The following is a 14,411-nucleotide window of genomic DNA, read 5'->3' on the forward strand; positions in this document are numbered from 1 at the left end:
GCAGGCGGAGGTTGGGTGTGTGCTGGGGTGGCTGACAAGCAGAAGTTGGGAAGGATTAGGGGAGCTGATGATGTCATCCTGCTGCCCATGCATGTCATGCCAGCACTGCGACGCTCCATGGAGAGCAATTACTGCTGTCCTGTCTGTGGAGCTCACTCTATTAGGAATGACAGCATCATCCAAAATTCAGCTGTCCGCCTCAGATACAAAGTCACTACATGTTAAAGAATGGGAAGACATGGTGGAAATGGCTGCAGAGCTGTACCACTGCTTAAAGTGGGATGTTGGCACTGTCTTATAACTGTAATAAGTAACTTTTATAAAACATATAATTTTTACATGAGACAGATAATCTGTGAAAAAAAAATCAGTCTCCCTCACCACCTCCATGAGCTGTTATTGCTGTTTGAAGAAATGCATTGCTCCTGGTCAAAAACAACCAGTCAGAGCCAGGAGGTCAATGGCTGTCAATCAAACTTTATTCATTTTAAAATCACAAATTTAAATGGATTTTGTTTGAATTTTGTTATAAAGACCAGCACAAAGTGACATAAATTAAAAAAAACAAGGCTTTTTCTTTTCTTTTTCTTTTTTTTACAAATCCAAATCTAAAAAGTGAGGCTTTCATAAGTTTTTGGACCTCCTTACTCTGATGCTCATAAAAAACATCCAGTCCAACTTGAGAAGTCGTACATTGAAATCAGCCTAAATCTACCTAAAAAAAAAAATCAATCAGCTGATCTAAAATGCTGCTGCTTGCCATTGCACTAAAACCAGGGAGATGGAGCTTAGAGAATAATCTTTACTTATGTTAGTTTATAAATCACTTAATATATTTTTGCTCAACATCAAAAAAACATTGTATCAACCTTCCAGACCCCTCAGGTCTTCTGGTTCTAGTTACTCTGGTTCAGATTCTGGGGATGCAAACATGGAGAAGCATCTCAGCATCCCGGTTGTTTCTCTTTTTTTCTACTATATATTTTATATTTATTTACATTTATTCATTTATTTAAATGCACTACTTTTGAGAGTTTTTTACATCATGCTTTGTTTTTTATTCATCATATAAAGCACTTTGGACTGCCTTGTTCCTGAAGTATGTTATACAAATAAACTTGAATCCAATAAAGAAAAGCATGCACTAAGTTGCTTCTCTCCCCAGGATAAGAAAGTACACACATAATAAAGGTCAACAATTTTTCACATTTAGGCTTCTCTTGCAAATGACAGCCAGGCTTCAGTGACTCACCTCTTCATGTGTGATTCCTGGAGTGTAAAGATGTCAGACACTGTTTTCCCACTGGGAGCTTCCCCATTACGACACATCTGAGAGACCGTGTACTGATCTGACACACACACGCGTTCAGCATCGCTGTCACAACTGCATCCCCCAGAGGTTCCTGTGTTGCCATATTTCTCATGTTATCAAGCTGTGCAAATCTCACTTTTTCCATGAGTTGCCATGGTAACTTGGTAGATCCAGCTGGTCCCAGAGGCAAAAGGGACAGTCCTAAATGTGCATGTAAACACTTTCGGAGTGTGAAATATCGAACACCTCCCTGTTTCATCTGCATTTTAAGAAGAGTTGCTGTAAACTTAGTCTGAGTCAAAAGTCCTCGCATCTTTATGTGCATTTATTTCAATTGTGTCACAAGAAGATCTTAAGAAATTTATTGAGAAATTATCATGTATAATTAAGCTCATCTTATTTAAATTAACTGCTCTGTCTTGGACTTATGATTTCCTTAAATTTACTTTTATGATGGTATTCACAGATAAAACTCTTCATTAGTGTCATAAGTGGGGTTGTGTCTGTGTTTGCTGGCACACCATTTTCTGTGAGCCACACTGTGTGTCTGACATTGAGCTGTTTGTGTTATCTAGCAAATCTCCTTCTGGTGCTTGTTGAGCTCGTGTTCAAATGGCCCGTCTGTCTGGTTTTTGCTATTTTCAAGCAATTTTTCTGGGCTCTTCTGTCCGTGTGCCACCACCTGCTCTCCCTGGCATTATTGTGACATCTCCTGACACACAGAGCTGCTGTCGCTGACTCTGCTCCCAAACTCTAACCAAACCCAAACAAAATGTTACAGGGGCAGTGTTGTGTATTCTCCAGGAACATAGTGCCATTTTATAGCACAGTCAGAGTAACCATGTCACCTTCAGAAATGCAGTAGATATCAAATATGACTTGACAGAAATTTGACTTTGATATTTTACGGTTTGAAATTGGGCCTCTGTCTCTTTAAAAACTCCTGCATTTTCTGAAACCCTTCAAAAAACCATCACAACATATTTCCTCTGTTAACCCTTAAACAACGTTTTTATTCGCAATGCACTGAGAAGTAGCTTGTGTAATGAGCTCAGATGATGCGCAGTTCCAACAGGTGTTTGCTAATTGCTCCTGGCTAGTTGGAGGAGCTGAATGGGAGAATTATAAGGGAGGGCTGCTCTGTGAGATGGAACCTTGGAAGCTACAGCTCTGAGGAGGAGCTTCATCCTCAAAGGTGGCGTTGGGTCCAGCCAGGCGTTTTGCACAGCTGAACGGTTTCCACAGGAGATCAAAGAGTTTCTCAAACATGCATGAAAGACTCAAATCAACACTCCAGTTATGTTTTTGATGAGGTAATAACATTATAAAATGATGTAAAGCTCAAAAAAGTTGATTTTTACATCATACTGCCCCATATAGCTTCTTATGATTGTCATCGGATAAAGTAAGTGATGATACTCCAGTGATCAGTCTTATACTTTATCATCTCAGGAGGCTTTATTCAACATTATACAATTAACCTTTTTTTTTCAGGTTTAATAGTGATTGCTTACAAACGGCGTTAGGTTTATACAGTGCTTACTGCCAACAATAAGTACCTTTTTACCCCATTTTCAGCTGCCTTAATTCGTCATACCATAAGGTGATGTGGATTTTGGCTCATATTGTTATGATGGCCTCACACATTGATGCAGATTTATTGGCTGTACATCCATGATGCAACTGCAGTGGACCGATTGTCATGCTGGAATAATCCGCTTGACATGACTCGAGCCAGCTTTGTGACAGGGTCCCTTGTGCTGCTGAAAATAGCCATAGGAAGATGCAGTGTGCTCATATATGGGTGACCAGTCAGAAGCAATGCTTAATTAGGCTGTGGTGTTGAGCAACAAGGCAGGATCTCAAAGTGGGCCAAGAAAATACCACCGCTACAAGGCGAGCTGGATCCATGTTTTGCTTTTTGTGTAAGTAATTCAACAGACAGACCTAATCCAGTGACCACTGAGTTTGAACACTGTATGAAATATACTGTGATGTAAATGGGTTTAACAAATAATGTCTGTCAGGTGTTCAGAAAGGGCAAGCTCTTAGATCAGCTTATCATTTTGTAAAGAGCCCATGTTTTTTGTAACGCTGGGAGATGTAATGTATCCAGATTGCAGTTGAATGCAACATATTTTATTACACCATTAGTCTGTCATTTATTGATAAATGTATCGTAGTTAAGTTGATGCACAACACATCGTGCACTAACAGAAGCTTTTGCTTTGTGTGTCCATTTTGTCAGCGGTGTATGACTGTGTGTTCAGTTTGTCTCTTCTGGTAGCAAGTTGGGGAACCAGTGGGATTTACTCATTGTTTCAGCGTCAGCTGGTGCTAGCAACACAAGCATCTAATAATGTTTTTCTCTCTTAATTATGTGTTCCAACACTTTTTTGAAAATGGATGCTCTCTGTGTGCTTATGGCTCAAAAATGTTTTCACAACATTTTTAAAAGAATGACAGCAACATTGGATACAGGATTCAGGGCTGCTTGTTGACCTCCCACCTTTCTTGTCATAATTGCGTCTTCGGGGGGGCAATATTGTTGTATTTCCAGCTGGTAACAGAAAATCTTTAAAAAATGTTACATTTTCTGAGTTCCCAGCTAGATTTTCATCTCACTGTGTGACTGACACTTTAATGATTTCATTCAGGTTTCTGTAGTGTGTGTCCACATATGCAGCACACACACTCCAATTCTGCAAGTACAGCGATTCCCCCCCTGCCCTATACACTCCCCTGTATAAGAAATGTGTTCTGGTCATTAAGCATTAATGAATTTTGACCATGAGTGCGATGTAAACTGACCTCCCGCCTTGCTGCTGTCAGACATCTTTATGTCTTCTTGCTTGTTTTTGTGTCTCGGTCAGTTTGTCTGTCCATCTGTGTTTCTGCCTCTTTACTCAGCACTTCTACGTGTCTGCACGCACATCTGTCTGTATCGCTATTCGTCTCCGTGACAGCCAAACACTGCGAGCGCCGTTCGTCTCCCTCGGTTTGGTGCGTGTCCCGGGGAAACGGTAGCAAGACTAATCTGAGGCTTGGCTCATGTGAAGCTGATTGCTTTTCGCCGTCTCGCGTTTTGACAGTGATATTGATGAGTGGTTATAGAAAAAAATGCTGCATGAGATGTGACGGCGTATTTTGATGCTGGTGTTACGGTGTCCTAATGAGCTCCATTTGTCAGAGCAGACTGACACAGTTAGTCACTCTGGATCCATACAAGCATGTCAAGCACTGAAAGAAAAAGTGGCAGAAATGCCAGCATGCTATTCATTATGTACACGTGAAGTCAAGTAGTTTGTAGTGTGCGTGGTATATTGATGAAATGTACCCAAGTGACTAGCAAAGTTCTTAATGGTGACATTAACATACTTTTTAAATTGTATACAATGCAAGGAAAGTACATTTGACTGACTAAATGTTTTATTTTTTTTTTCAGCCAGTGCTGTTATATCTGTGGTTTTCCTCAAGGAGACAGTTCGAACGTCTGATGTAGTTGGTAAGCAAACACTGGAACTCCATACCAGGGTTATGATAGTTTTGGGTTTTTCATCACAGTAATTTTGTTGTGACTATTTGCCTAATTCGGTTAGTTTTAATTAGTCTTTAGAGTGTGCTTGCCAGTTTTTATTAGTTATTATTTGTCAAATATTTACCTTATTTTTTATTAGTTATAGTAGTATTTAGATTTTTCATACTCTGGTTATTTCAAAAAGGTTGCAGTACTGTGATTATGTAAACACCATTTGGGTAATGATTACTCAGCATATTTTCTAACTACCAGGAGGAGGATGGAGTGCCGTAATCTCCCGACGTAAACTGTTTGTGTGGGGGGAGAAAATTCTGGTTCATATCTGTTCAAAAGGCTAATGCAGATTTATAAACACAAAAATGATGGGTATTATATTTCATTATGTTCTCTTTAGTTTTATAAATTATAATATAGTTCCAGTTATACGTTTTTCCCCATTAATTATTGTTTTCTTGTCATATATCAAAAGTGTTTTCTCAATTTCAGTTTGTGTAATTTTGTTAGTTTAATTTAACCTTGGCCCATATGTTTGAGGCCATGAATTCAATTTTTTAAATATTTGTGATGCTTTTGGAAGAAAATATTACAAAAATCTATTCTGGTACGTTTCCCATGCATATAGTTTTGCTTTAATATAAGCAAATGCATAAACTGACCTGAATATGCAGACTAATTTTCTAGCACTCATGGTCTATGAAAATTATGTAAGCCTTTAAGAAATGTAACTTAGTGTGCAGTAGCCAATTTAAGATGAAGAACTCCATCTTAAAAATTAGATGGTGAAAACATCCGAGATGTAAAATCAAATACTTGTTTTTAGCAAAGTTGCCCGTGGCTCGTTGATTGTAATATTCTTACCATTTTTAACAATCCCTTCAAAAGAATAGAAGCTTTTTAAATTTTCACTACTTCACATTTATTCTAGGGAAGCTCTAATTACTCTTTCCCTGAGGATTAAGTATGATGTTCCACACAAGTGCATTTGTTTTGGCCCTCGGCAAACAGGCTTGACAAATTTCTTTATTTATCTTCCTACTTTGCAGAATTTTGAAGGGAAATAACAAATAGTCTCCATTACAATCAGCATTATTGACACTCTAAAGTGTTTGCTTGGGAAATAACTTTTACTATCCAACCACTAAAAACATCAGCGTGTAAAGTTTACTAAACATTACTGGGACTTTAATCAGAGCTGTGCTTTGACTGGGACACGTGCAACATTGAGCTTTTCTGCAACAAAAACTCTGAGCTGGTTTGACCTCAAAAGGATGAATGTGTGAAAAAGCAACCATGCACACTGTGAAGTGTGGTGGAGGATCTGTGATGCTGTGGGCTTGTTTTTCATCAAAATGCCCTAGAAACCTTTTTGTGAACTTTTTTTAAAGGAATTTTTAAAATAAAAATCAGGTGAACTCGGCCGTAAAACTGAAACTGGGCCACCGGCAGGTCTTTCAGCAGGATAATGACCAAAACATAAAGCCAAATGAACACAGAATTAGTTCATTTTATCTAAGAATTAGTTCATTTTATCCAAGTGATTTTTCGTTCCAATACCTAAAGCCTGTAGAAAACCTTTGGATTGAGCTGAAGAGAGGACTAGGGGGAAATGTTCAAAGAGGAATGTTCAAAGATCTCTCTTTCCTCTCTCTGTGTATGTCTCTGTATGCTCTAACATTTTGACATGTTTTAAGAGAAAAGAAGTGCAGTCCCACTGGTAAAATGGGTAAAATGGGATTATACAAGTACTATAAGTATTAATACCAGGCATACCAATAACAGAGTGTTTTTGTTATATAAAAAAACCTCAGAAAATGAATTTACTCAAAGTAAAAGTAGATTTTTTTTTTTTTATTACTTGATATTTTTAGGCTTTTGACACATCTTTTTTACAGATGAAAAATTTACATACTTTTAGAATATTTGCAAGATGTCTAATTATTTTTTCTTTCAATTGTTGACTAGATGTGCTTTGCTCAGATCAAATCACAACGTTTAGTATTCTACAACACTATTTTGAGCATGCTGATAAATGGCATGATTGTCATGGCTGTCACAATGACGGGCGTCACAGCTGCTGAACTGGAAATCCATATCAGCACCACACAGCTCTGTGTGTTGTTGCTTTCCCAAATGAAGCAGCATCAGTTTTTGTTTTTTGGGGGGTTTTTAGTCCTGTAATTGCTGCGTAGCATTCAACAATAATTTGGAGACATTTTCATAGTAAAAAACAAACAAACAAAACATTATTTATAATGAGAGGTATTAACGGAGGCCGGCTTTGTTTTCAGTAATATGCTGTGTGCAAAGAGGTAAGCAAGCCAGAACAAATTCATTCAAAACACACAAACCAGGAATGTGCTTAGTGAGATTAGCTATATTGTTTCGTCCATAACTTTAACAAAAGAAGAATATGAATGCTATAAAAGATGCTGTGTCTAATTTGATTCTGCAGTTGATGCACCAATCGGCCTTCTCAGGACGAAGACTGATTTTTGCTAATTTTATGGAAACAGTTCCCTCTCTGTTCCCACACAAAGAACTTGACTGGTCTTTCCTGTCTCTTTCTCCCACAGGTGGCAGCCTGGCCATAACTGGAACGTACCTTCTGGTGACCTTTGCCCCCCACGCATCCACACACATCACAGCTCATCTGGTCCAGTACTACGCCATCAGCTGGCACTTCCTGCTTTACCTCGTATGTTACTGCAGCTACGTTTTCATTATAAATGCATGTAAAAATTTGTTGATATTCCACCAGTGTTGCAAAAACACAATTTTGTGTTTCCATTGAATAAGAAACACAATTACAGTCAGTTGTGTATAAGTTTGTCCGCAGGACATGCTCTTAAAACACATGCCGCGCCATCAGCCTACAACTACTTCCATCTTCTTCTTTGTGGTTTGTGCCAGTGGCAACAGCTTGTTGCTGATTATGACTTGTATGATGTAAAAAGGTGTTTCCATTGCAGTTTTGCAAAATATGCCAAGTCCGGTACAGCCAGAACCGGACTTGGCATAGCCAGGGTCAAGCCAGGGTTGGCGCTAGGATCAACGTTGCGCAAAAACGTTTTTTTTTTTTTGTTTTGTTTTGTTTTGTTTTTTTTTAAATATGGGGTTTTTTGTTCGGGGATTTTTTATTGCCGTGTTTCTTTTAAGCAAATTTATTTTTGTAATTCCAATTTGCACAATGAAAGTGAAGGTCTTAGTTTTCTAGATGACACATTGACAAAGTTCTACTAATGGCTGAAAACAATTGGACAGCCTTCATTTGCGCTGTCAAACTGCAGGGCTTGTAACTTTCTGCATCCAGTTTTGAACTGTAAGCCATGCTGCACCATCAGGCGTAAGAAACTTTACTGCACCTGGAGAATAACCAACTTCAAAGATGAGCCTGACTCAACCCTCATTTCTGTTCAGCACCTGCTGTTTTTCTCACTGTTCCTGGATGTGTGACATTTGAAGAATTCATTCTTTAGTCTTACTCTTAGGCCTGTCACAATAACAAATTTTGCTGAGCGATTAATTGTCTCAAAATTATTGCGATAAACGATAATATTGTTTGAAGACCATTTTATGTCATTACCATTACCTAATGTAATGGTAATGACATAATAATGCAAGCACATCCCGACAGAAATAAATACACTTCATTTTTAAAAGAACACTTAACACTGGAACTGGTAAACAAAATAAACAACCAAAAAACAAAAATAAAATGGACTCTCAGTCTCCGATAACAAAAAAGATGCACTTGAATTAAAACTAAACAACATAAAACCAAAGTGGAAATAAAAACTACATCCAACCGAAAGAGTACAGGTTCTAAAGTCTGTATGCTATATTGCCCTTCAATAATCATTAGATTTAAATAGAGAAGATGGGCAAATCTGACTACCTAATGCAATAGTTCACTCCTCCTGATGCTAAGGAAATGAGGGGAGGTGGTCAGTGGAGAGCAGCGGAGTTGAGCCTTTTCATCCAGTGCAGTGGTTCTTAACCTTTTTTGAGGTACCGAACCCCCCAGTTTCATATGCGCATTCACCATCCCTAGAGGCAGTAGCAACCCCGAAAAGATGCGACTAAGGAGCAGATTTAGACTAAAGAATTTGGTAAAAACGGTGAGTTTTGCTGAAGTAATTAAAGACACAAGTTCAAATCCATGCTGAGAGTGGAGCTCCTTCAATCAGGGCTCCTCCGCAGCTCTGATTGGCTAAGCAATGTAACGTGATCCTCTGGAGCAAGTGATGGCAAAGCGGGGCGTCATCACGACTTTACACAAGTGTGTCTTTATCTCCACGGCAGAGGCTCCGCCGAACCCCTGGGGTTCGATCAAACCCAGGTTAAGAACCACTGATCCAGTGTCATCAATAGAAAGGGAAAAAGGCAGGAAGAAACGATAAAGCCAATAAATTAAAATGAGGTTGATAATTTTCATTCATTATGCGATTAGTTGATTAATTAATTTATTGTTTATCGCGACGGGCCTACTTATCCTCTGAGAGTATTGCTATTCCTCCATGTTCTAGCCTCGTCCCGTTTCACCTCAAGCAGCGAGGGCACAAACATAGCTGTTGCCATAGTGACATATCTGGAGGACACAGCTGAGTTGGAAAAACAAAAACTACTCGACTCTGAAAATGATAATGCTGGCTTGGGATGTGAACGCTTGACTTTGTCTAAAAACACTCCAGAGATGCTGTTCAAGGTGAGAGTTCACATCCTGCTGCTGTCCAACTGCGGCTGGCCTCCGGTGCTCTGCTGTCCGTTCTTAAAGTGGAACCACTATTTGGACAGTTTTCTTTTAGCTGTTGCAGAACCTGGAGACTTGCAGAATACAAATACTAGTTTTAATGTTTATTTTTATGTGGTAGACAAACCAAACTGAAGGCACCTGGTTTGTACTTAACATTTTCAGGTTAAGAAGATATAAACTTGCCATGGAAAATCTCATCCATCCATCCACTATCTAACACCCTTATCCCACGTGGATTCATAAGAGATGCTGTTTCTAGCGGTTGGAAAATCTCATCCTACAAAAAAAAAAAAATTACAAAACGTCTCAGATGTACACATTTGTGCCATTCTGGATTTGTGGTCAAAGGGCCACAATAGGCATCTGGGCCTCAATTTGGACACCCCTGCTTTACAGCTAGAACAATTTTAAACCTTTATGATGACTTTATGATTGATTGCATTGAAGCTTCTGGATTTTAAAGTGGAGAAAACTGTAAGTACATTGAAGGCATATGGATATTTTTGCAGCTCACTGTGTGTGTGATTTGACAGATTGCTCCTGTCATCACTGGTGTGCAAAACGGAACGCTCTTCCTCATTACAGGCAGTGAATTAGTTGTTTCTCATCAGCTGGCAGAGTGGGCGCCTCCAACCAGTGTGGGATTAATTGTAGCTGGTGATTAATCAGAGGAAATGAAATATCATTGCTGACTTTTGATCATTAGCAGAGGTTATCCCGTCTTCTGGTGTAGAAACACTGTTTGGTTGGTGTCCCCTGTGTGTGTGTTTGTGTGTGTGTGCCATCGGTAATGACCCGGGTCTTTGGTAATTCATTTCCACATAGAATAATTAAATTCTGGAATGAGCTCTTTATTTAACGTACATACTATGGTACCAGGATGACATTGAGAGACATTTTAAAGGTCAGCCTGGCCTTTGTTCCCCTCCATGCAGCTGCTGTGCTCCTTCCTTACTGCACCTATTAAATCTGTGTTTAGTCGGGAGCGACTGAATGCCGCCGGACTCACAAGGACAGCTCCAAGCCCTTCTCATTAAACACAAGAAATTCATCTTTTTCTTCTTCTTTTTTTTGCCACACTCACTTATTTCAATTAAACTGTCGTTCTCTGACTGTGTGCCGCATTTCCTCCCAATGATAAGACGTCAAAGGAAAGTTTAATTTCAACTTTCTGTTTCTGAGCAAATCGGATGAGCATTATTAACTTGTGCGACCCTTCTTTCTCTCTCCACAGTTCATCGAGGTTGTCCTGTTCTGCATTCTGCTCTATCTGTACAAGAGGAGGGGTGTGAAGCACATTGTCATTGTGATGCTGCTGGTGGCCCTGCTCGGTACGAACACGTAGAAAGCGTCCAAACGAGGGCAGAGGTTATGGATTGAGCTATTTTAAGTAAGCAGAGAGGTTGCCTTGTTGCCAGGCTACCAAAAGCAGACCTCTGCTATCATTTCTAGTTAGAGATTAGTGGAAAACTATGTGGAAAAATATTAATTCACATTGGCAGAGATAATCGCCTCCGCAAGTCTTCTAACAAGAACCGGAAAATTTCTTGAACACAAGTCCAAGAAACTCTGCTTTTGACTTTGTGCCGTTGCAGCCTCCCTTACGGTCATCTCGGTCAAAGCCGTGTCAGGGATGATCACAGAGTCGATAACAAGCCAGCTGCAGCTCATCTACCCCATCTTCTACGTCATGCTCGTCGTCATGGTGGCCTCCTGCGCTTTCCAGATCAAGTTAGTCAAGGCTTACTTTCGCCAGGATCGGTGTAAATGCTTGTGTCCTTGCTTAAATCAGCCGTGTTCACAACAGGCTAAAACGCTTTTGTGGATTTCCAGCTGCAAAATGGACAAAATTATATCATTAGTTTATTACTACTTACAATGTTTGGTTTCTTCTCCTCAGATTTCTCAATCAGGCAATGAAAATGTTTGACGCCACAGAGGTGGTTCCCATCAACTTTGTGTTTTTCACTGCGAGCGCCATTGTTGCAGGTAGGCAAAAACACTCTTGATCTTTTATTGAAGGAAAAAAGTAAGGTGATCAAAGAGAATGTTGGAAAGGTGTGAAACCTCCCTGTTCACTGCATCGGTCGGCTTGTATTTGGTGGCATGGCCTCCTTGTTTTCAGGCTGCATGAAGCCACTTTGATCCATCTGCAACAAGAAAACTTCAATTCAGCTCAGCTCAAAAGTACTTCATTAATGCCGAAGGAAAAAAATAAACACATGGACAAAATTGTTGACAAAATCAAAAATGGTCACTGAAATAGCTTAAAGCTGACAAAAGCTCTGCTGCTGAAATCACCACCAGCAACTTGCATTTTCACAATAATTCAACCTGCTGATATGTGGCATGTAGATACAGGTATAACCAGAATAGGACATTAAAAATATTAGTCTAGATAATACTGGCTTTAATCTTATTTCTCTTCTGCTCTGACATTTCCGCTTATGTCCCGAGACATTTGAGGGTCTAAAACACGTATCAAACTCGAGGTCCGGGCCCCAAATCTGGCCCGCCCTTGCTTTTTGTGTGGCCCTCAGGACTCCTCCAGACACCAAATTACATCAAAAAATCCTTAGTTTTTTTTACAATTCAGCGATTGTATTAATTTTTAAAAAATCTACAGATGCCCACAATTTTTTGTGCTAATGCAAAACTTTGACTTTATTGCAAATTTTCAGCAAAAATTATCAAAAATATTGGGTTTAAGTGACTAATTCCCACCCATATGTGTATTTCAGATATTGCAAAATAGTATAAATATTGCAAAATCTTTTGCAAATATTTCTAAATTAGCACCACAAAATCTATGATCCATGAAATAAAATCACAAAAACAATTGTGAAATTCTTTAGAGACTGATCAATGTGAAAAGTCGTTCAGTATGATTTCATTTCAAGAAATACTTATCAAATGCAGAGATGGCTATTTATGAATATTTCTAGAAGTTTGTCAATTGTTTTTATCAATACATTCTGCCTCAGCCGGCCCCTCGAGAACATTCATGATCCTGGTGTGACCCAAAATGACTTTAATGCCCCTGGTCTAAAGTGTTCCAACGATCCAAATGTAATCAGTAAGAAACACCAGCCTGACATTGTTTTCCAGCGTTTTCCTCCATCTTCACTCTGGGACAGGTCTGTCACAAGTTGGACCTGGAAGAGCCTCAGGATGTGCAGTTTGGAGTTACCCTCACCTTCTACAGCTTTTTGTCTAACCATCTCTGTGTCTGCCCACACACACACACACACACACACGATTGACTCCACGGAACAACAAATTGCTTCTTTATTTTCTTTCAGCAGAGGAAGAACATCCGTGGGCGGATTTTGCTTTTCAGATTAGTTTAGTTGCACAAGGAAGAAAATGAATGTTTAGCGTTTATTTTTTTTAACCTAATTGCGGCAGCAGTTAATTTGAACTGAAGAAATGTTTCTGCCTGCCTTTTGGCAACTTAAGCAGATTCAGGATAAAATTTTCGCTTTTTTTCTGGGTGATCAGCATAGTAATTATGAGTTATGACTGCTACCAATCTGTAGAAGCACATTGGTTAATAATAGTTATCTTCCCATCATATGCTCATATTTGTTGTAGCTTTATGTCTGAGCACTTGAGATAACTTTAATTTTTTTTATGTTGCAGGGATAATATTTTACCAGGAATTTGAAGACTTGGCTTTGTTGAATATTTTTATGTTCTTATTTGGGTAAGTGTTTTGCAAACCCCTCATTGTGTTTTCTTGTGCTACGATAGCAGCAGGTGTTGGCGTTAATCCTCCCTGAATCTGTCTTCTAGCTGTCTTCTGTCCTTCATCGGAGTTTTCCTGATAGCCAGAAACAGACCAAAGATAAAGCAACAAGATCGCACTTTTATTCCAATGGATAAGATTCCTGGTAAGTTTTGCTCTCAGATCAGTTTAAAAAGACAATGTGATATCCAACAGGCCAGTGATACAGAATGAGTTTAGCAGCAGCGTCTCACCTAATGAGCCGTGTCGTCCATGTTCACAGGGAGAAGGAACACAGACAAAGTGCAGCCCGAGGCAAAGACCCAAACATACGGATCACTGGCAGCCAAACTCATGTGCAACAGAGGCGGCCAAACAGACGACTGATAGGAAGCCTCTCCGTCTGTCAGGACTGCTGCTTTACTCAGTTTGGGAGTGAGCTCAGATTTTACAGGGTTCAACAAAAACAGCACAAATCTAGAAAAGAAATGTTGCTCTGTATAATTGTCACCACTGTCTGGAATATCCTGATGAGGAAAGATGATTCGGAAATTAAACTCTTCATGATGACTAAAACATCAGACTATCTTATTGGCTGCAATAAGATCAAAGAATATAGACAGATTTTTGCAGACCTTATGTCTCAATAGTCTATGAATCAAAATAAGTGCACTACTGCCCTCTAATGGTAGGAAGAAAACACCTGATTGCACTTGTTATTCTTTAATGATCAAATGTAAATTCACCTAATTTAAAAATAGAAAGTAAATTCTAGAGTAGTGTCTTCTTTTTCTTGTGTAATGTAAAGACTTTGTTTAAAAGCACCAACCTCTTTTCTAACTTACCTTAGAAGCACCAGCCTGAAGCTTCACCGCCCATCTTCACCTCGGGTAAACCTCAGACTGCACGCCTGGCTGAGCCGCTGCCAAACTGTAGCGTTGCCAAGCAACAAAACTCTTATCTGCCACCTACACATTATGGGATATGTGGGAAACCACAGTTCATGGCAGGGTTGCTATAATAAGGCGCAAAGTTTAAGTATCTGTAGTTTAATGCAGTTGCAGAGCCTTACAGGAGTTCT

General features: G+C 39.3%; 1 protein-coding gene across 2 annotated transcripts in view; it reads left to right on the forward strand.

Annotated features, from left to right (window-relative positions):
- nipal2 (NIPA like domain containing 2) overlaps nt 1-14,104 on the forward strand; it is a 29,109-nt gene extending 15,005 nt beyond the window's left edge. For both annotated transcript variants that reach the window (XM_008432882.3, XM_008432883.3), the window contains 8 exons: nt 4,758-4,817; nt 7,424-7,545; nt 10,838-10,934; nt 11,199-11,334; nt 11,504-11,592; nt 13,246-13,309; nt 13,399-13,496; nt 13,614-14,104. In XM_008432882.3, the coding sequence (XP_008431104.2) occupies nt 4,758-4,817; nt 7,424-7,545; nt 10,838-10,934; nt 11,199-11,334; nt 11,504-11,592; nt 13,246-13,309; nt 13,399-13,496; nt 13,614-13,717 (770 nt within the window). In that variant the 3' untranslated portion in view covers nt 13,718-14,104. The remainder of the gene's footprint in view (nt 1-4,757; nt 4,818-7,423; nt 7,546-10,837; nt 10,935-11,198; nt 11,335-11,503; nt 11,593-13,245; nt 13,310-13,398; nt 13,497-13,613) is intronic.
- Nucleotides 14,105-14,411: the final 307 nt, after the last annotated feature.

The sequence above is a fragment of the Poecilia reticulata genome, chromosome 16 (assembly GCF_904066995.2).
Source record: "Poecilia reticulata chromosome 16, P_reticulata-male-v2, whole genome shotgun sequence".
Classification (NCBI taxonomy): Eukaryota; Metazoa; Chordata; class Actinopteri; order Cyprinodontiformes; family Poeciliidae; genus Poecilia; species Poecilia reticulata.